Raw genomic sequence first — 27,529 nt, 5'->3', positions numbered from 1 at the left:
TTGGGGGGTCTTTGATGGATTATGTCACTGCCTCAGCTGCCTCTCACGTGAATGTCCTGTGGATGTGGCCTGTGGGGCTGGGGGTTCCACAGCTGGGCCAGTTTGTGTTAGGGAGGATGGGTGTTCCCTGCCTCTGACCAGAGGTTACACCCGAAACCTCCTGCCCCTTCTCATTTTGGGGGGAGTAAACCTGGCTTCTGTGGGCTGTGGTCCCCCCCACCCCAAACTCAGGGAAGAATCTCTGCTGTGTTTGCGTTTCTTGTGGATGCATTCTTCTCCTTCAGCTTCGTTTGTTTTTCCCTAGGCCTGAGATGGTTAAAGAATGGTTTTTCCCTTTATCTAATCTTAGTGGTTTAATTTATAGTCCAAAGTCCCAGTCAGGTGTCTTCAGGGACGCTTCTTTTGTTGTAGCTTCTTTATACAGTTTTTGTTATAATAAGCAAAACTTTATATCAATGTTTGAGGCATGAACTATTTCAGTCTCTGACGGGGCCTAGGGCAGGTGGCAGGTGCTCTGCGCTCGGGACACGGTGCTCGTCTGGCAGGAGCCATTCCCCGCCCGCGGCTCTCCCGCCCGGCAGTGCCGGCTCTGGAAGCTGGCTCAGCGCCGAGGAGCCCAGCTCCGCCCGCAGCTCCGCCCGGGGAGGCCGTGCGCTCCCCGGGAGGGCTCCTGCGCCGCGCTCCGCTCGCCATGGGCTCCCGCCTGTCCCTGGACGACTCCGTGCGGGTCGTGGTGGTCGGGGGCGGCTTCGGAGGGACGGCGGCCGCCAGCCTGCTCAAGTCCTGGGCCGTCCCCTTCGTCCTGGTGGACGTGAGAAATGCTTTCCATCACAACGTGGCCGCCCTCCGGGCCGCCGTGGAGAGCGGTAAGGGCTCGGGCAGCTCCCCTGTCCCACCGGGATCGGCGGAGGGACGCGGGGAGCGGCAGGGAACGGGGTGCTCGCACTGCCTCCTCCGCCCTGCGATGGTGAAAGACTTGATGTTTTCCATCTGGAAAACAAACACTTGGCTCTGGGAGGACCCACAGCCCGTCTGTGGTTAAGCTAGTTGCACATCTGCTAGGAAAACCGAACAAAAACTGCTCAAACCATATCCCTCCTTCTCCCCACCCCCCCTCCCTCTTTTTTTTTTTTTTTAATTTTCAAGGGTTTAGAAGGTGACTAAGCTAAAAGTAACAGCAGCTGGAAGGGGTGAGTCAATCACTTTCTGTACCTGGCCCTTGAAATGTGGAGCAGCTCAGCAGTGAAGCCCGGGATGATAAAACCCTGTCAGAGAGCTCCTCAGGCCTGTCTGGGCCCTCAGTTGGAGGCTGGGCCAATCCCATTACTCCAATCACTGGGGAATTTAGGGGCAAAATATCACATTCAAGTCTGGGAACAAGCATCAAAAGGATAGCAGAAGTTTGGTCTGAGAGGCAGATTACATGAAAAAAGCCTCTGACACCCAGCCTGAAATTGCCAGGACCACAGAAACAGTTATGGGCAAACCAGTACAGGAGATATGAGGAGCAGAGACAAAGCCACCTAGCCCAGGGTGTCACCTGATCTGAGGAAAAAGGTCCTGAAGCTCCTTGCTGGGCAGAGATAGCACACAGCAAAAGCCCAGCCCACAGTCCCAGATGCATGCCATGCTTTTGTTTGAGCAAGGACAACATGGTGGGGGTTAGAGAAGAAGGAGTTGTTAGCCTCCACAGAAGGAGAGCTCTCCCATTGTCTCGTCTTCCCACAGGATTTGCCAAGAAGACTTTCATCTCCTACTCGGTCACCTTTGGGGACAGCTTCCGACAAGGCAAGGTCGTGGGCATAGACCCTGGGAGGCAACAAGTCTTGTTCAGTGATGGCAAGGTGGGTGTTGCAATGACCTGGCTGCCTTATGGGATCACCTGCTAGTGCAGGGAGTCAGCCTTCAGCAGGGTGCGTTCCATCCTCCTGAAGAACTTGGCATCTTTCCCTGCATGGCACCATCCCTTCCAGCCAAGCTAAGTGGCCTAGAGCTGTGCTGGGATGTGGGTGTGCAGTAAATACCCAACCCCATCTCCTGCTCAGCTGAGCTTTTATTCTCAGACCTGGATTTAGAGCTCAACTATTAACCCCCAGAGCTCAGATCCTTATTTAACTGCAGGAAGAAACAAGAGCACAGCATCAATCACTCTTTCCAGCCAGAGCATCTCATCTCTTTTCAGGAGAGGGTAAGGAAGAGAAGTTAGTCTCTGTAATCAGCTGTGAGTGTCCAGCATAAATATCAGGTTATTCCCTGTAAATTTAGGGTAACTTCTTTAAAGCTCTCCTCAACTCACCTGAATGGTGCTTCTCTCAGACCTTGAGGAACAATTACTTGGTGTCACTTGGACCAGGTCTCTTCCTAAAGTCACTTCCTGATAGCGACAAGTACTTTTCTGGTTACCAGCAAGGGATGGAGATGAGGAAATGAGTGACCAATACCTAAGAGGCAACCACTGTGTTCTAGGCTCCGTTTTAAAGTGTCTAATATCCCATTCTACCTTCTCCCCTCCCAGGAGCTTCACTACTCCCATCTCATTCTTGCAACAGGCAGTGATGGGCCATTCCCTGGGAAGTTCAACCAAGTCATTGACATGGAAAGTGCCATCCAGACCTATGAAGACATGGTTAAAGAGGTGAGGAATCAACTCCTATGAGGTGCTGTCTGCCTTTGTTCAGCCTCCCTGTCCCAGATACCACTGTGGCTATCTGGAGCCAGCTGTGTCTAAGAGAAAGGGACCATGAGAGACCATGGTGTGCAGGGGGAGCAGCCAGGACAAGGAGCTCATCATGGCTTCTCTAGCATAAGGGGAAACCTAAATTACTCAACAGTGTTACAGGGTAGGCAGGAAGAAGGCAAAGGGCACTCCTTTCTTGTTTCCTCTTAATGAACTAAGAGGATTATTGCTGTTGGGCTTGTGCTGTGTGTGAGAACAGTCTATGGTGTGACTGAAGGTATTCTGGCTTCCTGCAATTTGCAGTTCCCTTGTAACACAAATTTTCTCTTGAAGATTGAGAAATCTCAGCGCATTCTGGTAGTGGGAGGTGGTGCTGCTGGAGTGGAGATGGCTGCCGAGATCAAAACAGAGTACCCAGACAAAGAGGTAGGAGCATCTTCATCACAATTAACTTCATCCTGGTTTCTGAGACTGTTCTGTGATGGTGCTGCTGGAGGTACCTGAGATGACTGCACATCCAGTTACTGAGCCTGTAGCCAGCCACAGCAAGGACTGTGGTACTAGGTGCCCCTTCCTGGCTTGTTCTTGCAGGCATCAATCAGGGTGGAGAGAGGCCAGCTATAGTTGTTCCCACCTTGCATGCAGTGTGTCTTGTTCTGTTTCTGTGCCCCCATTTGCTGTTTTGTCCCCAACAGGTCATCCTCATTCACTCAAAAACTGCACTGGCTGATGTGGAGCTGCTAGCCAGTGTCCGTCAGGAGGTGAAAGAGATTCTCCTCAGGAAAGGAGTCCGGCTGCTGTTAAGTACGTCCTTAGCAATACCTCTGAAGACCTACAAGCTGCTCTTCCTTTAGCCAAAGGATCTCCTAATGTCCTCTGACTTTTTTGGTTACACATGGCTCCCTTGAATTCCTGTTTCTCTGGGTTAGCTGGAAACCACAGCCTAGCAAAGGTTTGTGACCCAGGGCTCTCTGTTGCAACAGGTGAAAAGGTCAGTGACGTGGAGAACCTCAGACCAAACCAGTTCCAGAAAGACATGGTAGTAAGGACAGAGAAGGGCACTGAGGTGGTTGTTGACATGGTGGTGCTGTGCACCGGGATAAAGATTAACTCTTCTGCATATGCTGCTGCATTTGGTAAGTGAAAAAACCCAAACCACTGGGTGGGGAGAAGCAGCACAGTTCTTCAGTGTCTGGTGCTTGAGGGGTGTGAGGTGGGGAATGAACTGTGTAGAGCCTGCGGGGGTGATTCTACTGAAATATCAAAGGATGATGCATTGCACGAGACTGCAGTGATTAACTACAGCAAGGCAAAAAGCTGACACATAGAAAAGAGGGTGAAAAACAACCCCTCACTTTGTGTCAATTAAATCAGCAGCATTTTGGGGTCTTGGGCCACACCAAACAACACAAAGCTGCTTCTAAAAACCTGCTGTTTGGCAAAACAGGTGACAAAATGGCAAGTAATGGTGCTTTGAAAGTTAACAAGCACCTCCAGCTGGAAGGCTATGAGAACATCTATGCCATTGGCGACTGTGCAGATCTCAAAGAGCCCAAGATGGCCTACCATGCTGGGCTCCACGCCAACATCGTGGTGACAAATATCATCAACAGCCTGACACAGAAGCCTCTTAAAACCTACAAGCCAGGTAAGGTCAGCTCCTAGCACCTGGCCTTAGGTGTTGGGCTACTTTTCTGCAAGGAACAGCTGTCTAACTTGCACGGGACTCTGAACTCACTGAATGCACTGTGAAGGAACTCACAATTGGAGTTGATTATGTCAGCTTATAGCTCAGGCCTCATTTTAGTCCTTGAAAAAGACACAGTGTAGATATTAATTACTGTGTCAGTCTACCACACAATGTGTCCTTTCTTCACTAATGTCTTGATAAATCTACTGGTGGGAGTCTGCTATTCCTCAAACTTATTTTCTTTTCTTAAAATTGCTCACTGTCCAATTAAATCCCAGGAATAAGATGACTTCCCATTTCCTTTTTTCTCCCCTTACACTAAAACAAACACAAACTGAACAATCTGGTCTCAAAAATCTAGTTGGGTAATGAGTCTTCTTGTTCATGAACACTGATGTAAACACTTACCAGAACTCTGCTGAGAGTTGTTCCATGTGGATGCAGGGGAGCTGGACAACAGTTGCTTGACTTACACCTCTACATCTTCTTTGCAGGGTCACTAACCTTCCTGCTTTCCATGGGCAGGAATGATGGTGTAGGCCAGGTGAATGGTTGCTATGTGGGACATCTCCTGGTGACCATTGCCAAGAGCCGGGATCTGTTCATCTCCAAGAGCTGGAAGACGATGGGACAGACAATGCCCTCTTAAGGGGGCAGCAGTAACAATCCAGCAAGGAGTACAGCAACTGGAAGAGGGTGAGGGTGCACTTCTATTGCTTCTACTGACTGATATTGTCCTCTGCAGCACCTCCTCAAGCCACCCGTCACCGTGCCACAAAAAAGGGGTGCCTGCCTTGCTGTAAAGGGGAAGGAGGCACTTCCCAAATGAACTGCACAGAAGTTCCCATGATAAAAACCAGAGAAGAAATGTTTCTTTTACTCCCCCCGCTGAGAGAGCTCTGAGCAAGAAGTTTGGCTTACCTTGATTTGTAACAATAAACACTGTGGCTTTCAGAATCTCTGTGGTTTGTTTGTTAATGTTGTTTTGGTTTTTTTCCCTGGCTTTCTCTATTCTTGCTCCTCTAAGAAGGACCTGCTTCTTACAGATCTGGCATCTGCTCTGCAGCTTGCAGGGCAAATGGCTCACAGTGCTGCCAGGGTAATGCCTGTCTAAAACCTGGAAGGGGATATGGTAAGCCTGGAATTCAACAGAATATAATGCATCTTTGTGTTAAAATCTCCTCAGCAGCTTTAATTGTGTCACTTATAGCACTAAACTGCAGTCAGAAAAGCTGTTGGTTGTGATACAGCAAGCACTTATTTACAGATGCTGCTTTTTTTTTTCCTTTCTTTTTTTTTTTTCTTTTTAGGGTGCGAAATTCCCAGAGCAAAATGAGGGTTTATAATAATAACCACACTTGACACATATTTTTCTTTTTTTCTTATAAAACAAACAAAAATCACCATGAAATATTCTCAGTAATTACAGCGGTTATTGTGAGTTAAAAGCAAAACAGAAGCTCCTCATGCATTACTTCTAAAGCCCTTTTCCCCTCTCTGTGGGCTGAAGGCAGAAGTTTACCATCTACCCTCAAGGGAGGGGAAAAGGGAGCAGAACATTTATAAGAGCTTTCTTTAAAGTGGTATGTGTGTGTGTGTGTGTGAAGAAATCATCACTACAAATCTAAAATGAGGTTATTCTTTAAAAACTTCTAAACTAAAGCAACAAGGGACACTAAACTCCTGAAGACAGATGGTAACTCAATTGCTTAAGGTGATAAAAATGGCATGAAGAAATTGGACTAAACCCCTCTCACCTCTAATCACAGCTCTCCATCAAGTCACAACACATCACACTACTACCACACCCCCTCCTCGTCACATTGAAAAAATAAAACCCGCCTCTAATGCTTTTAATGCTACTCAAGTTTGTTGAAAAATAAAGTTTCATTTGGCTGCCATTGCTACTTAGTGTCTAGCTTGGCCATTTCTTGCACGTAGATACCAATGCTTTCACTGTCGAAGAGCAGAAAGTAAATGTTCTTCAAGGATGAAGAGCTGGTGCCGTCGAAATGGGTGGAAATAGCTCTGAGGGTCACCTGGGCTGCCGTCTGTTTTGGGAAGCAGTTTCTGTGTGGTCAGGGAAGAAAAGAGAGCAGGTGAGTGTTGAGCAGCGATGCTGAGAGGAACCAGCCAGAACTAGTCCAGCCACAGGCTGCTAAGATAGTGCCAGTTGCAGTTTGGCAAACCCCAAGGTTTTGATAGCAATATTCACCTGCTGCTGAATTAAGTTTCCTTGCTGGCATAGCTGCTGTTTTCATCTGCTGCTACTTCTTATGACCACACAACAATTTTTTTAATGCTTGCCCTTAGAATTAAACTTTTCCATGCCATCCTGGGCAGGCTAAAAATTTCAAAGAATGATTATTTTTTTAGCTGAAAACTGAAAAAAAACCCAAACCCAAAACATTACCTACTTAGCTGACTTGCTCACTCTGTCATTAAAATACTTTGCTTGGGATTCCTGTGAAAATAATTGAAATTACAACTCCAAGCCAAATTAAGGTCAAGATGCATTCATTCACTCCTCTTGATGGTAATATTCTCTAACCTACAATCATATTTATATTGTAAACCATCAAAAAGATCTGGCACAACTGAGGTATCCCATCTATTGCAATGTTACATTAGTTACATAATTCCTAAGATGGCTCAGAGGAAAATGAAAATTCACAGAACTGATACAGTATAGTTCTTTATCTACTCACAAACCCAGCGTTTCCTGTGCAGACATGTAGGTAGCATAAAATGAGAGCAAAACCAGGAAGTCCTATTTGAAAAACTGCATTTTTTCAGAAAATTTTGAGGTCCTATGATAAATGAAGCGTAAACCAGCAGCACCCGGTAAGACTTACTCTCTTTTTCTGTTAGGAGGAGTAATTGTAAGAGCAACAGAGAGTGAAATGGAACAATGCAGCAGAAGAATCTGCACTAAGACTAATGGTCCAAGAATGGATTATTCTAGTTCTATGGTCTTAGAAGACATGAAGTCTAGAAACTTTTTCTATTGGCATTAAAAGCTACATTTCATTCTTGAAAGTTGCACTTTATATTAAAGATTGTTAAAACAATTTATCACATTTTGCTTTGAATGAAAACCATAAACAAAAACATCTGTATATTAAAAAATTGACTAAAAATTGCACTGTCCCTCTATTTATTCTTTTGTCCTGACCCATAAAAATATTATTTTGCTTTGCAGAGTGTGTAAAAATGGCACTTTCACCTCCCATGTATTCGGTGATATGTGGTGATTTCACTGATCAAATGCAGTTTTACTTTCATTTTATTCACTGTCAGGCCAACACAACTGGACTGTACTCTGTACTCTACTCTTTGGGCACTACTACCAAAATCAGTATATACATTTCAAATTATTTATAAGCATGTGAACTCTAACACAAAATAACAACTTCTGCAGTTAGCAGGGCTTGTGTAAGATTTCTTGTCATCAGAGACCAACAAACTGTTGATTTAAAAAGAAATCGAAAAGAAAAAGAAAAAGAAAAAGATTTCAGGTTTCTTAATCAAGCACATTCTGCTTGCTAGTTATGGAGAAAGAAATGTGTAGCTTCACACTTGGTTTAATAATTTTCCCTTTTGAAAGCAGAACTACATTTGAGAAACACTGATTTTCCTCTGAAAGAAAAGTTTTGTGTGACAAGTCTTTTAAATATCTATTCTCAGGAGGGCTTAAGTGAACACCCCACATCCATGTAGCTCAGGTGGCAACGCTGTTACCTGCCTTCAGTATTATGCTGGTATAATCTTATTAGTACAAATGCAGGTTTAATAAGACTCCCCACAGCAAAATGAAGGGACACAAAACCCAAGGTGGTGCAGAGGAATGAAAATGACTGCCTAGCAGTAGACAACACAGCAAGCCCACTCAACTCTCCTGTGGATTGGCTAATTTCTCTTTATAAAGGCTCTCTGGCAGTTTCATGCAAACACTGCACTTCAGGCTGGATTCCTCTGGAGCAGCACAGTGTCAGATGGCAGCAGCAGAGGCAGAGTCACAGAGCAAGGGGCACCTCCCTGTCACAGCAGCAGCTCTGACAGCCAATTCCACCTCTGCTACCCAACACAGGGAGTCCTACCTGCCACTGGGAAACGGGGGGAAAGCCACAGACTTCAACTTCTTGTCTTCTGCAGCTGTTAAGCAGTTCTTGACAGTCTCCTCGAGCTGCTCTTCACACTTGTCTGATCCCCACTGTGGGATGTGACAGTGGATGACAAACTTTGCTGCTAGGCCGCTAGACTGAGTAAGTGCAGCTAACACAAATGAAAATATAACATTAGTTTGGAACAGAAACCACCCTGCAATGACCTCCCAACCCAATGTACCTTGTTAATTACATTACCTCTCCAAAGGAATACATTTGGAATTAAAATATACCACAATGGCTCGCTTGCAATCATAACCTGTCTCATCATTCCTTTTGTGATCAATCATTATCCCTTTGGAGACCAAAGAACCCAGGGCTCATTTGGTTAGCACACAGCTACTCAATAATGGTTTCTAGCTCTCTCATTCAGCACAGCCTCTGGGTTTGTTTTATGCAAAGTACGAAAACCTCACCCTGAGCACAGTATCAGTAATCCCCACAGACATTTCTGCAGTGCTGTCACAGAGTGCTTTTCACAAATATCCTGCATCATCATCATTACAGTTCCAGAGTGTTGGGGAGTAATATTTAGACTCACATCAGAGCTCGGTAATTTCAGACAAGGACGTGAAAATCAAATTTGTCCCCACCAGTTATGCTCAATCAGGAATCTCAGATTAATTTTTCAGAAAGCCTAATATTTTCCAGGACCTGCAGAGTCCACAGCATGGCATCAGTTTGCTTTTGTTGCAATTGTCACCATCAGCACCAATGGAAGTCTAGGTCTTGGTAATCTCAGGTTAAAAACTCTGAAATTAGCTGTGCAGGAAGGAATTAGCCCATGGATGAAAAAGCTGGATATATTCACTTGTTCGACATCACAGAGGAATTCTGTTGCAGGCACAGAGGAGATCTGTGCTACTTAAATTTTAACCAGCTGTCTTAATAGCATAAAAGGAGTCTATCTTCTAGTTGGGGAGTGATGTTGACAGAGAAAAGTAGTTTACTTTGACTTTATGGCATATAAATTTGATTTGATATGAAAGTGAAGCAGATTATCTTGTGTAAAAATTTCCCTATTATTTCAGGTTATAAAACTATAAAACTCAATTAGGCAATTTCCAAAACTAGACTATTTAAAGCATTTATTTTCTTGGGTATAGAGATACTAAGCCAAATAAGGCATATTGTAACTTTTCTCCATCTGTCTTCCAGACACCTTCAATTGGTTTAATCTGTCCACAAAGGAAAGCACAATCTCAGGTCCCAAGCTATTCCCTGCTACAAATGTGTTAACCCTTGAAGGGAATTCTCCTAATAAAGTAGCTGTAGTGCCTGAGCAATTGCTCTTCCAAAAAGCGTGCCAGTTCTGCAGATCATATCACATCTTCATTTGTGCTCAGAGTAAGGTAATTATTTGGGTTATATACTGTTAATCAAATATGCATAAAGAGGAATAATTTATAAAGTATCACTAAGTTTTCTTATGCCTCATATGTTAGGCTGAGAACTGTTTCTGATTCTCACTAAGGCTGCAGTACAATCAGGGTAGGAAAGATGGCACAAGATTTCCTTAATTTTTGGACTCCCATGGACAGAAATTGCCTAAGACAAATTGATCAGTCTAAAGACGGAATGTGCACAGCACACAGGTATCCTATTGTTTCTTTTTTTCCCTCTCAGCAGGCTGCCCATATCAGCAACAGCTTTGAAGAAACATTTACATCACGTAAACAATGACACATAATATCAGTAACAGATCAGAATGTCCAGAGAAAAGAATATATAAGATAAGCCATGTCCAAAAGACTGCAGAGTATCCTTTTTACCTTCAGCAACTTCTAAAGGTCCTTGAGATTTGCGAAGCTCTTTCACTGTTTCCAAGAACTCTTTCCCTCCAGCCTTTTCCAGTGCCTTGCCTGCAAGGACACAGAGCAAAAGGCCTTGGCTTCAGAGTATCATTGTGGATAAACAAGTCCACATTATTTAAAAGAACACTGTACACACACTATTCTGTCTCCTTCTATCAGCAGCAGCTGATGTTTGTGTTCACTACTCTGCCTAGACACAGATAAAGTTTACTTTTCACGATTTTGAAGAGCCCTGTATGCTATTACTGGAAATTGCTTTAATATAAATATCTGTAAGAATGCTATTTACTCTGACTTATGGCTAAAATACCGTGGAGTGGGATTTTCAGGACTCAGATTTTCAGCCTCCAAAATGGACTCAACATACAAACCCTACTACTTGCTGAAACAAACACAGCTGGGATGCCAGTGAAGGTCTTGATGACTAAAAAACAATGATCCAAAAGCCTACTACTAGATTCTGTGCTCCCTATGCAACTGACTGAATAGCTTTTTACCTCCCTCCTGCTTAAATTTCCGTATTTGTATAATCATATTTCCTTATTTCACATGAGCAGTATAAGGCTCTGTACATGAGTATTTCTAAATTATGTAATATCCTACAATGAAAGTCATAGTTAGAAGTGCTATTAATATATAATTTTGCAATGTAATTTTCAGATGCAAATGTAAAAATAAGCCAATAAACACCTCAATAATAATTATTTACACCTTTGCTGCTCATGTGTTTCAACAAATTATCTATGTTGTGCTTGTCATTAAGAAAAAGATAAATTAGTGATTAGCCTGTTATACCTAGTCAGATGCAGCCTGATTTTCAGAAGCTGTAACTGATATTTTATGCCCTGGGGCAGATTCAGGTGAAACAGGATGGGATCTCAGCAGGCAGCCAGTAGACCAGCTACTCTTCCAGCTCTAGATGTGTTTTTTCTGCATGAATAGAGCCTCACCTATTTCCTCCTTGAGGTCTATTTCAGCAGTTGTAGGGTGAACGATGCCTTCTACTTTCATGGAGCCAATATGGCTGATGTCACTCTGTGTCAGAGAAAGCTAAAAAATAATGAGGGGGGAGGGAAAAATAAGTAGTAATCTGAGTGCAAAACCATTTTCATACCAAAAAGCTGAAGTGAAAGAAGGCTGGATTCAGTCTTTCAGAGAACAGTTATTTTATTCTGTTCAGTATATGTGATTCTGACTTTTAGATTTTAATTAATTAATTTGCACACCACTCAGATTATTTGGTAATATGCCCACAACTTGGGAGCTTGCTCCAGAGGAAGTTATTGCTAGAAAACTAATGTTCTAACATCAAGATTTGAAGAAAAAAGCGCTGATTTTGGAAATGCTTTGGTTTAAGAGAAAAGCATCCTTCTCTTCATGCTAAGCCCCAGTCTGTTATTGCTCTCTATTACCTTTTGTCCTGGCACAAGGCTCTTGGAGGACAAGATAGTGAAACCATCCCCAGGCCCATCTTCAGTTGTTGAATTTGAAGCTCCTTCTTTTTCACTGTCCTTTTGTTTGTTCTATTTGATGGGAGGAAAAAAAAGCAGGACTTCTCAAGGGAAACAAAATAATCAACATCTAGCATTATTCAATAATGGAGAGATTTAATAATACACTACAAATCTTATCTTTTCAGATCAATATATTACTCACAGCCTTGTAATCCCCTAAGATTATGTAACAACAGAGGTCTGCACTGTTTATATAATGCTAAATCAGTGGTTCATCTGAGGCATTACATACATTTGTAGTCACATTCAGAGGCAGGGCACCCACACCCATCTGTAGATTTACTGACAATTAAGGTTGTATTTATATGGGTGGGCATGTGTTAGTTTATTTTTGTTGCTAACAGAGCAGAACCTCATATTAACTCAAACTTAGTCACTTAGTAACCCAGTCAAATGCTCCAATTTGAAGAAAAAACAACTTTGTCATCTGAAAAACAAATGTTTAAGTCTCATTTATTAAATGAGAAAGCCTTCTTATGGCTTACCTCCAGGAGCAGCAAACCTACCAGTCCCAGAGGGCTGCAGGAGCATCTCCTCACATCTCTCAATATTTGCTTTAAGGTATGTCAAGATGCTACCACCTCCTAACGAGTCCAAACTCTGCATGTGCACAATTCAAAGTAAGGTGGTAGCTGAGACAAATACACAGAGACATCCCATTAAGCAACTCTGTTTTCTTTTTAAAGGCTGTTTCTGCATATTCTCAGCTATGGAACTGTATCAAAACTTCGAGGCCTCCAGAAAAATGTGCTTAATCTAAGTTTTAAAAGTTTAAGTCAAATAATATCATTTAACCCTACCCAATCAAAAACTCAGCAGTGTTTCAAGGTGCATGCTCTGAAATGACAAACCAAGAGCACTGATCTGGGTTACTGCTTTACCAAATTAATCCATTTTTGGATAGTGATAGAGGATGGGCAACCCTAAGGGAAAGTGCAGTGGTCAAGTTCTGATTGATTAATTCTTCTTTTAAAAATCACTAACAACAGCACAGCTAAGAACACATGAAACAAAGAGCTTGTCGCAATGACATTGACGTTCCATGTCAGGACAAGTTCTCTGGACAGTGAAAAATCTTTAACAGCAACCCAGTAACTGGTACAAGGCTGAAGGCATGACATCTCTCTAGTAGAAAATGTTTTAGAACACAGCTTCCTTTATTTTAAAAGCAAGGGTTCACTGCCACAGAGTTAGTGTGGAGGTAAGAGATTCTACACAATTATCAAGAAAATATTGCAGAGGGTGACACGCAATCTGTACCTTTTTGGACGTCCGGGCCTTGGTAGACTTTGCCTTCTTCCCACTCTTTTTGTTTACCATGGATTTCCTCCCCTTCTTCTCAGGAGCAGGGGAAAGGATGGTCTCAGATTTGCCTTTGGCACCCCGCTTCTTGGCTAGAAGCTCAGGCTGAATCCTGGGCAGGACACCTCCACTTGCAATAGTCACACCTTTGAGCAACTGCAAGGAGAAGCAGCGTATGGAAGCATATTACAGATCCTCTTAGTCTGCATCACCAAAAAACTATGAGAGAAACAATCCACAGTAACAAGGAACTTGGCAGGTGACAGCAAAGTCAGCCAGCATATCCTGGAGAATTCTGTTGCTGTACAATCCCTCTTCCAGTGCCACTCTTAGTGCAAACCTGTCCTTGGTGATTCACAAGCAGTAAATAAGGGTAAAAAAGAAGACTCTCTGTGGGCTACTTAAAAAAAGGACTGCACCACAGCCCTGCTCAGAGGAGGACTGGATGCAGATCCCTTTGGCAGGGAAACAGATGCAGTCAAAGCAAGGAAAAACTCCAAGGATTTGGTTTGCAGAGGGAAACAACAGGAATGGGCTGTGATACCATGTAGAGGACAAAGTGTGGCTAATTCCTAAGAGACAACACTGCATCTAGATCCCAGTTCACAGGTCACTGACCAGAACCACAGAGCTGGGAAAAGGCTGGTAGTGTTAGCATACTTTTCCTTCTCTTCTGGCCTGTTTTGAATTTTAACTTCACTTGACTGGAAACAGAGCCACATGACTTCACGGGCACCATATTTTCATTATTTAAAGCAGTCATATTAAGTGCAGGAGTATTCAAAGTGTGAATGACATCATCCATCTTCATACAGAGGAGAGACTCTGATGCTGACTGAACCTTTTCCGCACCCCTGAATAGTACAATCTGCAGCCCATGCTGTGATCTCTGTCCTCACTCAACAAGTCTAGCAGAAGTGATCCCACAAGTGATCCCAAGAGTCAGAGCACTGAAAACCACAGTTTGGGCAAACAGACAGGAAGACAGCAATAGCAGAGAGCGAGCCAGATCCCTACCCAACGTGGACCTCACAGCCAGTGTAATAGAAAACACACATATCTACAGCTGTTGGGAAAAGGTCTTGCACGTTTTCTTTAAGTATTGAATGTCCCTGAGGAAAAAGTGAAGCATCAAGTCTACTTGCTTCAACAGGACTCATAGGCTAAGAAGAACCAAAATTTATGTCCGTAAGATTTAAGATGAAGTATCTCAGAACCTTTCTTTTTGTTTGCTTTTATTTAAGATGGCACTATCTTCTGGTCCAGTAACTACAGTCTCATTCATGTCTCAGACTAAGCTGTTTCTAACCTTCCCTGGTAGCAGCTTCACTCAAGCCATAACACATAACTCCTACATGAAAATGTAAACAGGCACCTGATTCAGTTCCTCATCATTTGCAACTGCCAGGAGGATGTGTCTGGGGGCAATCCTTCCTTTCTTGTTGTCCCGTGCCGCGTTTCCTGCCAACTCCAGGATTTCGGCTGTAACACATCAAGATAAAAATGAGTAACAAAACTGCAGCTTAGGTACATGCTGCATACACATTTTTACACTGCTTCTTAATATCCATTTACCTTTTCAGGGACATTTCCAGATTTAAAGGGTTCTTGCTACAGAAAGGCAGAAACCAAACCCCACTCAATGTATCTGAAATTTAGATAAATCAATTTGTCCTTCCTAATTCCCTAAAGGATATCTAGGAGAAAATACGCTAAGCTTGGTTCACATAATTTCTTTTAAGAGCCGCAAGTCAGAAATCTCTTTCAAAAAGGCAAAAAAACCACCTAAAAAAAGGTACATCAGCAGTCCAAAATTTATCAGCAGCCTGTGACAACAGAACAGTCAAGCATGCAGTGAAACACCCAACCTGAAACAGACAGCTCTGATAAACAGCAAAGATTCTCAGGACCAGGGAAGATGAAGACTGAGGTGCATTTGAAGAAATACTTGGAAAGCCAACACACCTGCCAGGCACTGCTGGAATTCTGCATTAAAGGGCACTGAAAATCTGTGAGAAGCTTCATTTCAGAACAAGATATGAAAGGTTTGACTCAGATGCAAGCAGAGACAACGTGAGAGCTTCAATGCATGAAATATTGATAGAAGGGTCCTTCTTCATCTCTGGGAACAGGAGGTCACTTCAAAGGTACTTTCTCTAAATTACCAGTAACATTTATACTGTAACCAAAGTCACTGAGGTTTTCCTAATAATTACAGAAATACAGACACATCTTCCCAAGTTTATTTGGACTGTAGCAATCAGTATAATTCATTAGCTTACGTAGTCTGGCCACTACTCAGAAGTTATTTCTCATATAAGAACTCTGCTGAAACACTGAGAAGGAAGGAGAAGGGATTTTTTTTTCTCCAAATAATCATAAAAATCATATTCATACTTTATTTCAGTATACAGTGTCCCTGTCATCTGGTTTTTGGGTTTGTGTTTGCACAGTATGGAATATGAAAATTACAGCCAATCAGTATTATCCTATTGAAAACTTATTGATGTCTTAATGACATCCTACTCCTTTACATCAACTACACAAAGAACAATAACTATGATAAAAAGAACAACTTTCATGAAAAATCTAGTGGAAACGTACATAATGTTCGGCTAAAATCCAAATGATTTCAACATGAGGCTTAGCTCTGGCTCATGGGAAAAATACAAGCTTTCAATTCCACTCAGAACAACAAAATTATAAACTTGTCTTCCAGTATTCACTACTACACAGCATACATATTTAACTGAATGTTGGAAATACAAATGCCTTTTTTTTAAATTTACATGCATATTCACAGTGAATTGTAAAAGTTAGGGCAGGAACCTCTCAGCGCTAGCATTTCCTAGTCTGTCCTGGATTTTAAAGGAGGAAACTGAACAGAGATCCCGCATGATCCAGCTATTTTCACCCCCATGGGCCTGGAAGTGTCAGACCCTCTCCCAGACCTCTGCCAGTGGAGCTAACGCAGCAGCAGACAGAAGGAAGAGATTCCATCCATTGTGCAGACCAGCAGAGAGCAAGAAAAGGGACCCAGGCTCCTCCAGTGGGTTTTGCAGATGTGTGCTGACAGCAGAGGAAAATTGCATCAGGGGGAAAAAAAATCCAGAAAACAACACATACTTACCTGTGTGGGAACTGAAGTTCTTTCAGGTGTGCCAACAACAGGCACATCCTGCTACCTGTGTGCTCACCCCACTGCCCCAGGTTTGGGTCCTTTGGCCAGCAGCATCCTGATGGTGCACTCTTAGTCCTCTGCCTAATGTTAAGAGCAAAAAAGGCAGAACACTCAAATGCCAGCCATCCATCCCAGGACACCGGGAAGAAGGGAATCCAAGGCAGAGGTGACGTATGGCAGATTGTGGAATATGTATATAATTTACCAAAGGATGCCAAACATTTGCATAGGTAAATAATTGCCTTGCCTCCTTTTAATGAAGGTTTCTATGCATATTTTTTCTAAGGGTGGAGGCAGGGACTCATAATATTAAGAATATAAAATGGCATTTACAAAATACAATATCAAAACTGGAAGCTTCAGTTATCACATCCTCTGCTACAATAACAGATCCCTAAAGAAACTGCCTTACATTTCATGTAGAAACATCTTAACATCTGAGGTTACCTAAATTCTAAGAAGACTAGTCTGAGTATATAGGTCCTGTAATAAAGTCCTGTGCCATAACAAGCTCTCTTGGAACTGGGCATCTTGATATTCTCAGCCATAAGTTGGGTTTACTTTCCGCGCTCTCAGCACCAGGCATTAAGAATTACATTGAAATCTCAAATAATATTGCTTCCTGCAAAAGTCAAAATCCACAAAGATGCCTCCACATCAGAAGTTTAAATTCAGACATCTTCAGAAAAACATAACTCTCTTCCAGCAGACACAAGCAGCAGCCATGCTATGACCTGAATGGGATTACATCTTGTCATCCTGTGACATACAGGGAAAAAGAGGTTTCTTTAGCTGATGGATCAGCAGATTTGAAATGTCTGGGAACTAAAGCATCCTAGCCAAGCCAAAGGTATTTGTTCAGCTGAGCTTTTGTGAAAATGGACTGCTAAGAAAGGTCTATGAGAATTACTGATAGCAAATTGAAAAGATTTTATACAGGTTATCTTGTTTTCCACCTCCCCTTTAGGATAAGTTGTGTCAGCTCCTTTTACACTACCACACAGAAATCTAACAGTAATACTTTTACTCTACAAAAATGTATTGGATGATGGAGTCCTTGGTCCTCCATTTGCAGGTGAAAGCTATCTGCTGGATTTGTCTCTGCATGGCAGATGAGCACAACAGGCAGAAGAGTATTCCAGGTGATTCCTGTGAAGGAGGAAGCCTTTGCTGGTGTTGTATTCTACCCTAATTTAGAAAGGATGGCTTTCCATTGAGACCTTCCATGAGTTCCTCTGACCAGCACACCACTCACATGACTTGTGTTGATGACTTCCTCATCGACAGGCATCTGTATTCTCTACCTACTTTTTGGGAAGATGCCCTGTAGGACATATGCAGTTGATGTTTGATTTAGGTAGTTGTGACTGCAGTCAGCCCTATGCATGCTCAGAGCATGAGTCTGTTGCAAAATCCATCAATCCCATGGGACTCATGCCAATTTTTCACAGAATTTGAACTCTGAAGCCAGTGGAACTCAACCTTGTTTCAGCAAACACAACCTTCTGGATAGAAATTAAGCTGCAGTTTAACAATACGATTTTCAAGCCTAAAATGTAAAGCAGCATAGAGAGATTAAAAAGAAAGGTTTAGAACAGTGATGAGATCTTCACATTAGTTGATCAGTTGAGGTAAAAGTACCTCTTCCTCAGATACACTGTGGTGATTGCTGGCATTTTAATGATGGGGTTGATAAGGCAAAGTGCAGATTTGGGTTTGATAATGGCTGTGAGGTGCTGCCACAATCGATCTTGCTTACAAAGGAAAAAAACAGGGATCTAGTATCTTGTGACACAGAACACATACCAAAGCCAAACAGCAGTCTGAACTACATAAACTGGGAGTAAGGATGTGTATATATATATATATATATATATATATATATATATATATATATGTATATACTCCAGATGTATAGGCACCATCTGGATGATGCCAGTCAAGAGGCTCAGTGCTCTGGGGCAACACAAATATAGGCCAACAACAGACCATGCAGGGCTGGTCACTCACAGAGATGTGCTGGTCCATGCCAGGCCCTGGAGGAATGCAGGCAGTCAGGTGGTTCTGGTCCTGTTTGACCCTTCCAGCCTCATTCACCTTGCCCCCATCTCAGCCATGACTTGCTTTCCCAGCTCCACAGCTCAATCTCCTTTCCCTGGCAATCCACACCGAGACTACTACCTCAGCTGCCTTTCCTGGACAGTCACCATTTCTCCTGTCTACTCAGGCTCAGTATTCCTGCCCAGGTCCTTCATTACCAGCATCCCCTCCATCCAATCCTTGGCCTATTTCCTATTTTTTCAACTTACTCTCCAGCTTCCTGGCAGAATATTTGGACACTCCTTGCCATTTATTTGCCTACTGGCCATCAATTCAGTTCTCCCCACTAGCCAGATCTATCCCTGGCTCTAACATCAATATTCTCCCATAACCACTGTCTCCCCACAATATTATGATCTGGGAGCTGAGAGAGGCTGGAACATATTCAGTGAGGACCAAGTCTTCAGACATTTTATCTGTTAAAATCAAAGAAGTCTCCGCTAAGCATGAGCAACCTGTGTTTTATCAAAGTTGGAGCCTGGCCAAAGAGAGCAGATTTCCCTGAGGTGAGAGAGACCACCCTTCCCCTTTCGTAAAGCATCAAATCTCTGCTAAAACACAGAGAAGCACTCAGGGCTTTAGAGGAGAAGTTCTCATGAACGTTTTGACATAACACAAAAAATACATTCGACCTGCTTCTGTGAAACAGCTAAAAAGTCATAGTCTCTTACTGCCACCCTCCCAGATTTAGCCTGAAGCAGTTCCCCTGCATGCAGCCTTTCATCCCGAGGAACCACCATTTCACAGCTGCAAGTCCAGGAGAAAAAAAATGGCATTTGTAATACAAAGATCAGATAATGTTAAGAAAACTTACCAGTTTGACATATAATGCCCCCTTTGACAACATCCTTGGAAAAACCTATTTTGTTTCTGCAGGCTTCCCAAAACCATTTATTCACATGTAATATTAGGAATAACTAGATCAGCAGGGTTAGATATTGCAACACTGTTTTTTTGACTGAACTCTCCACCTTTGTAATATTTCCAAACAAAACCCTGGACAAAGCACAGGAGCTTTGGTTTGGAAAGAACACAATCCACCAGCAATAGATGTTTGCTCAGAAACATTACTCCATTCTATCACAATACATACAGGAGTTCTCTGCTGAACCAAGCAGCTGAAAATAGCATTCCCTTAAAATTTATGTGGACTCCCAGCCTACACCTCTAGCAATCTTCTTGCCTGGTTGACTACACATTCTTTTTTTTTCTAAAGCAAAGTGTAGGCCCACACATAATCCCCTCATTTCAGATTAATGATTTAAATTAAACTGCACTTACTACTCAGGAGCAGAGCCAAGACATACATTGTTCTAGTTCAGGTAATAGGCAAACAGTGCTGACCACAATTCAGTCTGAACCACAGAAATGTTGCACATACCAGATGTGCTGCTGACAATTTATTACTGCACCTTGTAATAATTGCCACAGCTCAGAACAAGCATCTCCAAATGTTTATCCTAGAAACATCTCCCTGTGGAGTAGGAAAAGTAAAAAAGTATTTCTCTCCAGACAGAAGGTCAGCAGAGTCACAATGCAGCACATTATGTTATAAAAGTTACTGTGATTTCTCCAACACAAGCAATACTTTGTCACTCCAGCTCCAGAAGTAGCCTCAGGGAAAAAAAAATTGATTCTCATCCTGGAATATACCGCCACAAACATGGAAGTTTCTGCAATGTGCTATTAGGCTTCATCATAAATTCAATTTTAGTAGTGAGATTGTGAAATTAGTGAAATTTAGTAGTGAGATTTCAGATTTTCTCCATACCTCTGAAAGAAAATAATGCTTTTTTTTGGCTGGTAGTGAGAACAAGCTTCGTGTGTGAAAAAGAGAGTGGAGTTTACATAAAACCTGTTGCATGGACAACCAGGCTCCATGCAAGCTTCTTCATGCCACTTTGGCAATAAACTACACTCCTGAAACACAACTCACTCAACTAATTCCATCCAGACTCCTCACAGATTCTCTAATGCACCTCAGTCTTGATCTGTAACCCCTGAGTAACCTGAACCAGAATCCTCTCTGCACCGTGAGTTCTAACAATTTGCTAAAGTCCTATTTTCCATAATTAAACGAGAAACTCAGCAGATATGATCATAGGACACTCTGAAATGTTTCTATACAGAGCCACAGTATATTGTATCACCATGGGATCAAAGTTCAGTTTCAGAAAGGCAGGAAAAAGAAAACGTGGGGCATGGGGGAAGATTTAAACCCTGGAACACCTTCTTCATGCACTTAAGCAAAGCAAAAGGGTTTTTAAAATACGAAAAAACCCACCTTTACATTTCATAACACTTTGACACTGTCCTTCAAGGAGAAATGCAGCCAGCAAGACAGTTTACTCACTTAAAAAGCACAATAGATGTACCAGGTGGGTTTGCTTTTTTTCCTCCTGTTATTCACATTTATGTGTATCAAAAAGCCTAATTAATACCAGTTTTCTCTGTGACAGAAACTACCAGATGTAACTCTTCACTCTGCAAAGCAATAAAAAATAACCTTTCCAGCTAGTGACCAATCATGGTGCTTCTAAAGGAGAGAATTTCTGCCCTCAGCCTCTCCAGGAAACAAATAACCTCCTTAGCATTTTCAGCAAATTTCAACAAATCCTGCACTTGCAGAGCCTGAGTTTCAGGAGTCCTCCACATATTCGTATCCCATCCCATGGCTAACCCTGGCTTCTGTGTGTGATGAGCACTTCCAGGAGCAGGTTCTAGGTTTACCTGCGAGGTACTCTATGACAGCTGCCATGTACACTGGTGCTCCAACCCCGATCCGGTACTTGTAGGTCCCTTTCTTCAGGTAGCGCATCATCCTCCCCACAGGGAAAATCACCCCAGCCCTGCTCGAGCGGGACAGTTTGGACATTTTCTTCTTCCCGCTCCGCCCCGACATCTTGCAGCCTTGTGCTTCTTAATTTGCTGGTGGTTCCCAATGCCTTGCTCCAAATCCAAGGTCTGCAAGAGAAAACCAACAGGATTGATGAGAAACATCATGCATTGCTGTTGTTCCAGAAACAAAAATCCAAACCCACCCTCAATGCCTGTTAAAGTGCAGGCATTACTCAATAAAAGTTGGATAATTGGAATATTTGCTATAACTTCACTTTTGAACAGCATTGTCAGTGTAGCAATATCAGGAGCAAAGAAAACAAACCTTGTCTTCTCTGTATTTTTCCGGCAACAACAAGATTACAGATAAACAGAAAACAAACCCTGGAATGTGCCACTCCACTCCAAAGCTGGCATGTGGTCACAGTTACACCCCTAGCTCTCACTCTCAGTCAAATAATGTTTGGAAAAGTTTTAACTCTGTTTACAAAAATTGGTTTTAACTTTATTTTGATAGCTGCCCTGGAGGCCTGGTTACTCCTCTGAAGCAAACAAAGGGCAGGTCTGCCACGGACGGTATTTCTGTCAAGGAAGGCACAGCTACTTCCCTCCCAGCATTCACTCACTTCAGTGAAACATGGAAACACAAGGAAGGAGACACTTTGAAAAACATTACAATGACTTTAGGTGATACTGCTAAATTTTATCATAATTTTCATTTATGATATCAAGGATATAAAATCAGCAGGGATCTATAAAACCTTGGCATGTCCTCATGTATCAGCCAGACAATTTTTTCTTTCCGTGTGCAATGTATTATGTGGGCATGATAAGAAAAATTGGGAAAGATTAAGCCAGTAAACCTATCAGACACAGACACGTCAAAATTGGTGTTGCTCATCATCCCACTCCGGGTTCCCTGCCAACTGCCAGCCTGGAATCACGAGTGGTGGTAACAGAGCTCAAAGAGAAGGTGAAAAGAAGTGGGGAGGCATGATACTGGTCTTCAGAGATGCAAGAGGATACTGTGAAGGTGGAGAGAGGAAGCGTTCCTTGTATCAGTGACTCTTACAGAAGCTGTATAGCAGAGGAGAGAGCGGAGCACTGGACTCGGTCAGACAGGGAGGCAGCAGAACCTTCCCAGCAGGACAACTTTAGAACAATTTGAGAATATATGTCACAAATCACTTGAGCAGCACTGGATCTGCCTTGGGACAGGAGGCTGGACAAAGCGATCTTCCAAGGCCCCTTCCTCAATGAAACTTGCAATTTGTGACAAACCCTTTATAAACTTTCAATTTCACAGTAATAACAACCCTTAAAACGCCTCCTTTTCAGTTTGTGATAACTGACATCCAAATAATAAACCTAGGCTGGCAATTAGGTTTCTAGCCATCAGAGGAGCCAATTTCTGGAACAGCCTTCTCTTTAGAGCAATAACTCATTTTAAAGTGGAACTTAATAAATGTATGCAGTAGGGTACAAACAGGTTCCTGCAATACTGGCAGGACAGGTCCATCACCCAAGAGTTCAGTCCAGCACTGAAATCCCACTAGAGAGCCATGCTGAAAAAGTACATTACATGTATCAAAATCATATTAAGCTAACCTCTCATGTATTTGTTCCTATAGCATCAAATCCAAATTGAGTGAAAATCAGTGGAAAAAGGCAATGTCAAGGGATTACATCCACAGAAAATACCATTGTTGCACTTGATCTCCATGACAGAAAATCAAAACATATTTGTATACAACTAATCACACTGCTCTGGGCCATGCTGTTGCATAATATAAATTTATGTTTAATTACTCACTTCTGGCTCATCCTTCTGCTGCATCACTGAACTTTCCACTCCTGCCTACTCCTTCATTTTCCCCTTCTCTCTCACAGAAAACCTCTGCCATTATTTACTCTCCTGCTACCAAACCAACTTTTGGAAACCCAAAATATTTTCCAAATGCACTGCAGGCTATGTTTGCAAAATTCTGTGACACCCTAAATATAAGATGTTTCAAAACTCTGCTAACATTGTCTCTGCTTTGCAACTTACATGGACCAGGGTGTACTGAGAAGCAACAAATACAACAGCGTGCTTTTGTCTTGTTTTGACTCCTATAGGAGGCAATTTTTGGTAGGAAGCCAAGCTATGGCACAGTCACATCAGGACCTGGACAAAGAAACATGCTGAGAAAACTCCTGTGGACCTGGACAAAGAAATCCTGGAGAGAGGAATCTGGCTTCCTTGCAGGAAGGGGCACATGAGCTCAGGTCTGCCACACTCACCTGAACCGCAACCAACAGGTAAAGAACTACACGTTGAGCACTGCTGTCGTAATTGTTCTCTTTTGACTACACAGCCAAGCCTCAAGGGCTTATCAGTTGAAAAGTCTACCCACACTCGTTCCCTCCCTGCCAGCTGATTCATCATCTCTACGTTTCTCCTCATGAAGGGCAGCCTCCATTTAAAAATAAACCTGTGCTGTTCGTGCAAAGTCCATCCTTGCTGAGCTATGAGGGCTGTGTCTATATCAGGCTGCCATGACATCAAGTTTGGGCAATTTAAAGCAATTATTTTCCCTATCCCTTAATCGGTCACAGCACACTCCCACTCTGCCATGACTCCAACATCATTGTGTTGCTATGGGGGATTGAATAGCTACCACATTTCACGGAGCTCTCTACAATATGACTGCAAGCAGGACTTTCCTCTGTTGAGTTTTGCCTTCTTCAGAGCCCGAGACAACCAGTGACATTTTCCTTCTGCCTCCTGGAAAAATACCTAAGAGTCCACCTTCGACTGGACCAGCTCCAAGCCCCATCCAGCGCAGTGTGGAACACATCCAGGGATGGGGCAGCCACAGCTTCTCTGGGCAACCTGAGCCAGGGCCTCACCACCTTCACAGGGAAGAATTTAGGGAAGAGTTCCTTCATAACATCTGATATAAACCTCTCATTTTTTAGATTTAAACTATTCTCCCACATCCTGTCACTATCTGCCCATGTAAAAAGTCCCTCTCCCTCTTTTTCACATGCCCAATTGAAGTACTGAAAGGCTGCAATAAGGTCTCCCCAGAGCCTTTTCATGCCCAGGCTGAATATCCCCAGCTCTCCCATCCTGTCTCCTGAGCAGACGGGCTCCAGCCCTCGGAGCATCTTGACTTCCAAACATTGAGAGAACTCGAACTCAGCAGCCAAAGACTGAAATAAAGGACATGCAGGACTATCAGTACACCTGCACTTCCCTCATCTCCAGCTGAAGATCTGTTAGGAGTTGACAGACATTATACCTTGGAGCAGCTTAGGCTGCACATTCATTTACAAACAAAATATTTGTGAAAAATTGAGTAAAAGACCTAAAGCAGGTGCTGAAGGAATTGCTAAGGCACCAAAGCACAAACATAGTGCTATTCAGGGGGCAGGTAGGGTGTCTCCCGGACTCCAGAAGCACACACACACAGAGCCCATTCCCAGGGAAAGAAGCTTCCCGAGCACCCCGAAGCCCCGGGGGTCCCTGCAGAGGCAGCTCCCACTCACAAACAACAGCGGACGACCCCCACGGCGCCGCGCGGCTGCGAGGAAAGGCCTCGGTATGCACCCACACCGAGTCTTTGGAGCCCGCTGAGAGCCGCCGAGCTCGGGGGGACACCGCGGCCATCCCCGGAGCCCGCCCAGAGCCCCCTCAGGGCCCGCCCGCCGAGCGCCGCTGCCCCGCCCCCCGCACGCCTCGCCGTTGCCCGGACACCGCCGCCCCGCCCACGCCCCCGCTGATTGGCCGCTGTGGCAGCCCGGGCTGGGGAGGGAGCACGGTGATTGGCTGTGAGCCGCTTGATCGACGGGAGAGGGGCAGGGGAGCAGCCGGGCCGCGCAGGCGCTCCGAGGTGCAGCGGAGTGTGTGTGTGGGGGGGTGTGGCCGCCGGCTTTCCCGCGCAAAAGCTCCCCCCTCACACACACCCCCCCTCCCCCCGCCCTCAGCGAGTGCCGCCGCCGCGGAGGCTTCGCCCCCTGCCCGCCAAGGGGCGGCTGTGGCGGCAGCCGCACGGACCCGGAACGGGAAGCGCTGCGGGGGCCGAGAGGAGGCAGCAAGCAAGAGCCGTCCCCCCCCCACCTTACCCGGGGCCGGCCTCGCGCGCGCCGCCGCTACAGCCTCGCGCCCCCCCTCCCTTTATGGCCGCCCCTCACCCGCCCCTCTCACGCCCTTTCCCCTCACGGCCTCGGCCATGGCTGGGCCTTCCCGGAGAACGGCAGCGGCGGCGGGAAGAGGAGGAAGAGGAGGAGGAGGAGGAGGAGGAGGAGGAGGAGGTGGGTCGTGCAGCCAAGGAGAGAGGGAAGGAGAGGAGCAGGGCCTCGCCGCGGCCCCTGGAGCCCCCGCGCCGCCGCTCCCCTCACCTGCCGGCGCCCGTCGCCGCTGTCGCCGCCTCCTCCTTCTTGTCTTCCCTTCCTCTTTTTCCTCCCCCTCTTTTCCTCCTCTCTTTGCCTCCCTTACCCTTTCCTCCCCACTTTCCCTTTTCGGCTCCCCCCGCCCTCGCTCCGCCTCAGCCGATCTCCCCGTATTGTATGTTTCAATGGCGATGGCGGCTGCTGGTGAGGGGGGCGGCAGGGGTTTCCTCCCGCTCCGCACATACCGCCTCTAGGAGGAGTCACTGCAGCCCGGACCCGCTACAACCCCCCTCTCTTGGCTGCCGCCCTCCTCGCCCGGGCCCCAGGGCTGCAGTGGGGGCAGGAACCCCCTCCCCACCCAGCAGAGAAAGGGCCCCCCTGACCCTAGCCCCCGTGGGCTTGTGGTAGCCGGGAGCGTAAAGGCAGAAAGCCTCCCATCCTTTCCCAGGGTGGAGGAGTTCAGAGATGGAGAGGTATCAAGGCAATCCCAGATTGGGCTAAAGCTCAAGGAGTGCCTGGTTTTTGTTACAGAGAGCCACCCATCCCTCTATCCCTTTGGCAGGGTGACCTGTGTGCCTCGCTATGGTGCCTCTAACCCAAATATTCCAGCATCCCCAAGCTGGCTTGGAATGGCTGGAACAAAGACTGCCGGCAGCTCTTTGTGTTGTCTCGCGCTGGAGCGTTCTGGGTGCTCGCAGGCTTTCCAACTCACCCATGAAGGCTGCAAACTTCACTTCCCTTCTGAATGGAAGCTGAAGGTTTTTCTTTTCTTCCCCACAGTCGCACAGATTCAAGAGCTGGAGCTCCAAGAGACACAATAAGCGATTGTGTTATGAATCTTGGCAGCGCCAAATCCGTGTGCAGAGGCTGGTACAAACAGGAGAGTACAGGGCTATACCTCTTTAACTCAATTCAGGTATATTTTTACATGAAAGTTGGTTTGTATCATTCCTGTACAGATATTTTACATCGTTGCACTGATTTAGCTGTGAAGACATTTGGGGGCTACTGTAATGCACTAGGAAATACATTGTTAACACAGACCACTCCTCACTTGCACTGTTACTTTAGGAGGGTGGCTGGGAACAACAGAGAGAAAGAACCATTCATGCTTTCAGCATTCTCTTTGCCACTGTAAAAAATGATAAAAGATTCACTGGAGTTTGGTTTTTGGTTCTGCCAAAGTAAGCAATTTTGTGTCTACATAGGACTGGATTTGGTGGGGAAAAAAGCAATAGAATATTTCCCCAGGTTATGTTAATTGTGGATCGCACCATCTCATGAAGAAAGAGGGCATGAGTTCAGGACCTGTGTTTTCCTGGACTGCAGTGTGACCTTGGGTAAAGCAGTTCACTTTACACAGCTGTATTTTGACTGTCGTTAAAATGGAAATAAAGATATCGTTTCTCTTTTCAAACACTCAGTAAGAGCCTCAATGCATTTCTGTGGATTAATTCTTTGGAGTCTGTTCTCTTCGCCACTTCTTTTTGAAAACGAGGTCAAGATGCTTTGAGACCATAGGAGAAAAACTCATGTATATGAGTTTGACTTACTTTACACGTAAGAGGAAGCCTTACCTAGATCTTGCCCACTGAGAGTTGGAATTTAGCAAAGGAAGAAGATATCTGTAGGCTTGTCAGTGTATTGAACCATATTAGGAGGGTAGGAGGAAGCTCAAGAAGATTTTCAACTACTAAGCATAAAAATGAATGACAATGTAAAACCCATGTGAAAAAGGAAGAAAAGCATTTACATTTTTCTATTTCCAGATACAAATAACTGTATCCAATAACCCGTACAATCATGCATGCGGTACACGGGTTTTTAATTAAAATTAATTTGAGATGAGGCAAAATAAGTATCCCAAGTT

The 27,529-nt window shown here is 44.3% G+C and overlaps 2 protein-coding genes and 1 long non-coding RNA gene across 6 annotated transcripts; 2 read left to right on the top strand and 1 right to left on the bottom strand.

The window, feature by feature from the left end:
• Window positions 1-608: 608 nt before the first annotated feature.
• Window positions 609-5,324, top strand: AIFM2 (apoptosis inducing factor mitochondria associated 2). Its single transcript, XM_032116101.1, has 8 exons — window positions 609-866; window positions 1,729-1,844; window positions 2,516-2,635; window positions 3,011-3,103; window positions 3,373-3,481; window positions 3,661-3,813; window positions 4,125-4,325; window positions 4,862-5,324. The coding sequence occupies exons 1-8, from the start codon at window positions 692-694 to the stop codon at window positions 5,014-5,016; spliced, it is 1,122 nt and encodes a 373-aa protein (XP_031971992.1). The 5' UTR covers window positions 609-691; the 3' UTR covers window positions 5,017-5,324.
• Window positions 5,325-5,725: 401 nt separating this feature from the next.
• On the bottom strand, window positions 5,726-26,395 carry LOC116447202 (core histone macro-H2A.2). 4 transcript variants are annotated; one of them, XM_032116102.1, is made up of 9 exons: window positions 25,669-25,878; window positions 21,175-21,408; window positions 14,539-14,645; window positions 13,122-13,319; window positions 11,760-11,870; window positions 11,298-11,397; window positions 10,306-10,395; window positions 8,468-8,642; window positions 5,726-6,437 (listed from the first exon to the last, which is right to left on the bottom strand). In XM_032116102.1, exons 2-9 carry the CDS (start codon window positions 21,344-21,346, stop codon window positions 6,272-6,274), a joined length of 1,119 nt encoding a protein of 372 aa, XP_031971993.1. In that variant the 5' UTR covers window positions 21,347-21,408; window positions 25,669-25,878; the 3' UTR covers window positions 5,726-6,271. The 4 variants fall into 4 exon arrangements, with proteins under 4 accessions (XP_031971993.1, XP_031971996.1, XP_031971995.1 ...); XM_032116105.1 differs by lacking the exon at window positions 25,669-25,878 and adding an exon at window positions 26,372-26,395 and having other exon boundaries at window positions 5,732-6,437; XM_032116104.1 differs by lacking the exon at window positions 25,669-25,878 and adding an exon at window positions 25,462-25,542 and having other exon boundaries at window positions 5,732-6,437.
• Window positions 25,484-27,082, top strand: LOC116447203. Its single transcript, XR_004241514.1, has 2 exons — window positions 25,484-25,581; window positions 26,440-27,082. It is a non-coding gene; the product is annotated as an uncharacterized LOC116447203 (long non-coding RNA).
• Window positions 27,083-27,529: the final 447 nt, after the last annotated feature.

The sequence above is a fragment of the Corvus moneduloides genome, chromosome 8 (genome assembly GCF_009650955.1).
Source record: "Corvus moneduloides isolate bCorMon1 chromosome 8, bCorMon1.pri, whole genome shotgun sequence".
Taxonomy (NCBI): Eukaryota; Metazoa; Chordata; class Aves; order Passeriformes; family Corvidae; genus Corvus; species Corvus moneduloides.
Note: the sequence above shows the minus strand (reverse complement) of the source record. Positions and strands in the feature narration are given on the sequence as shown.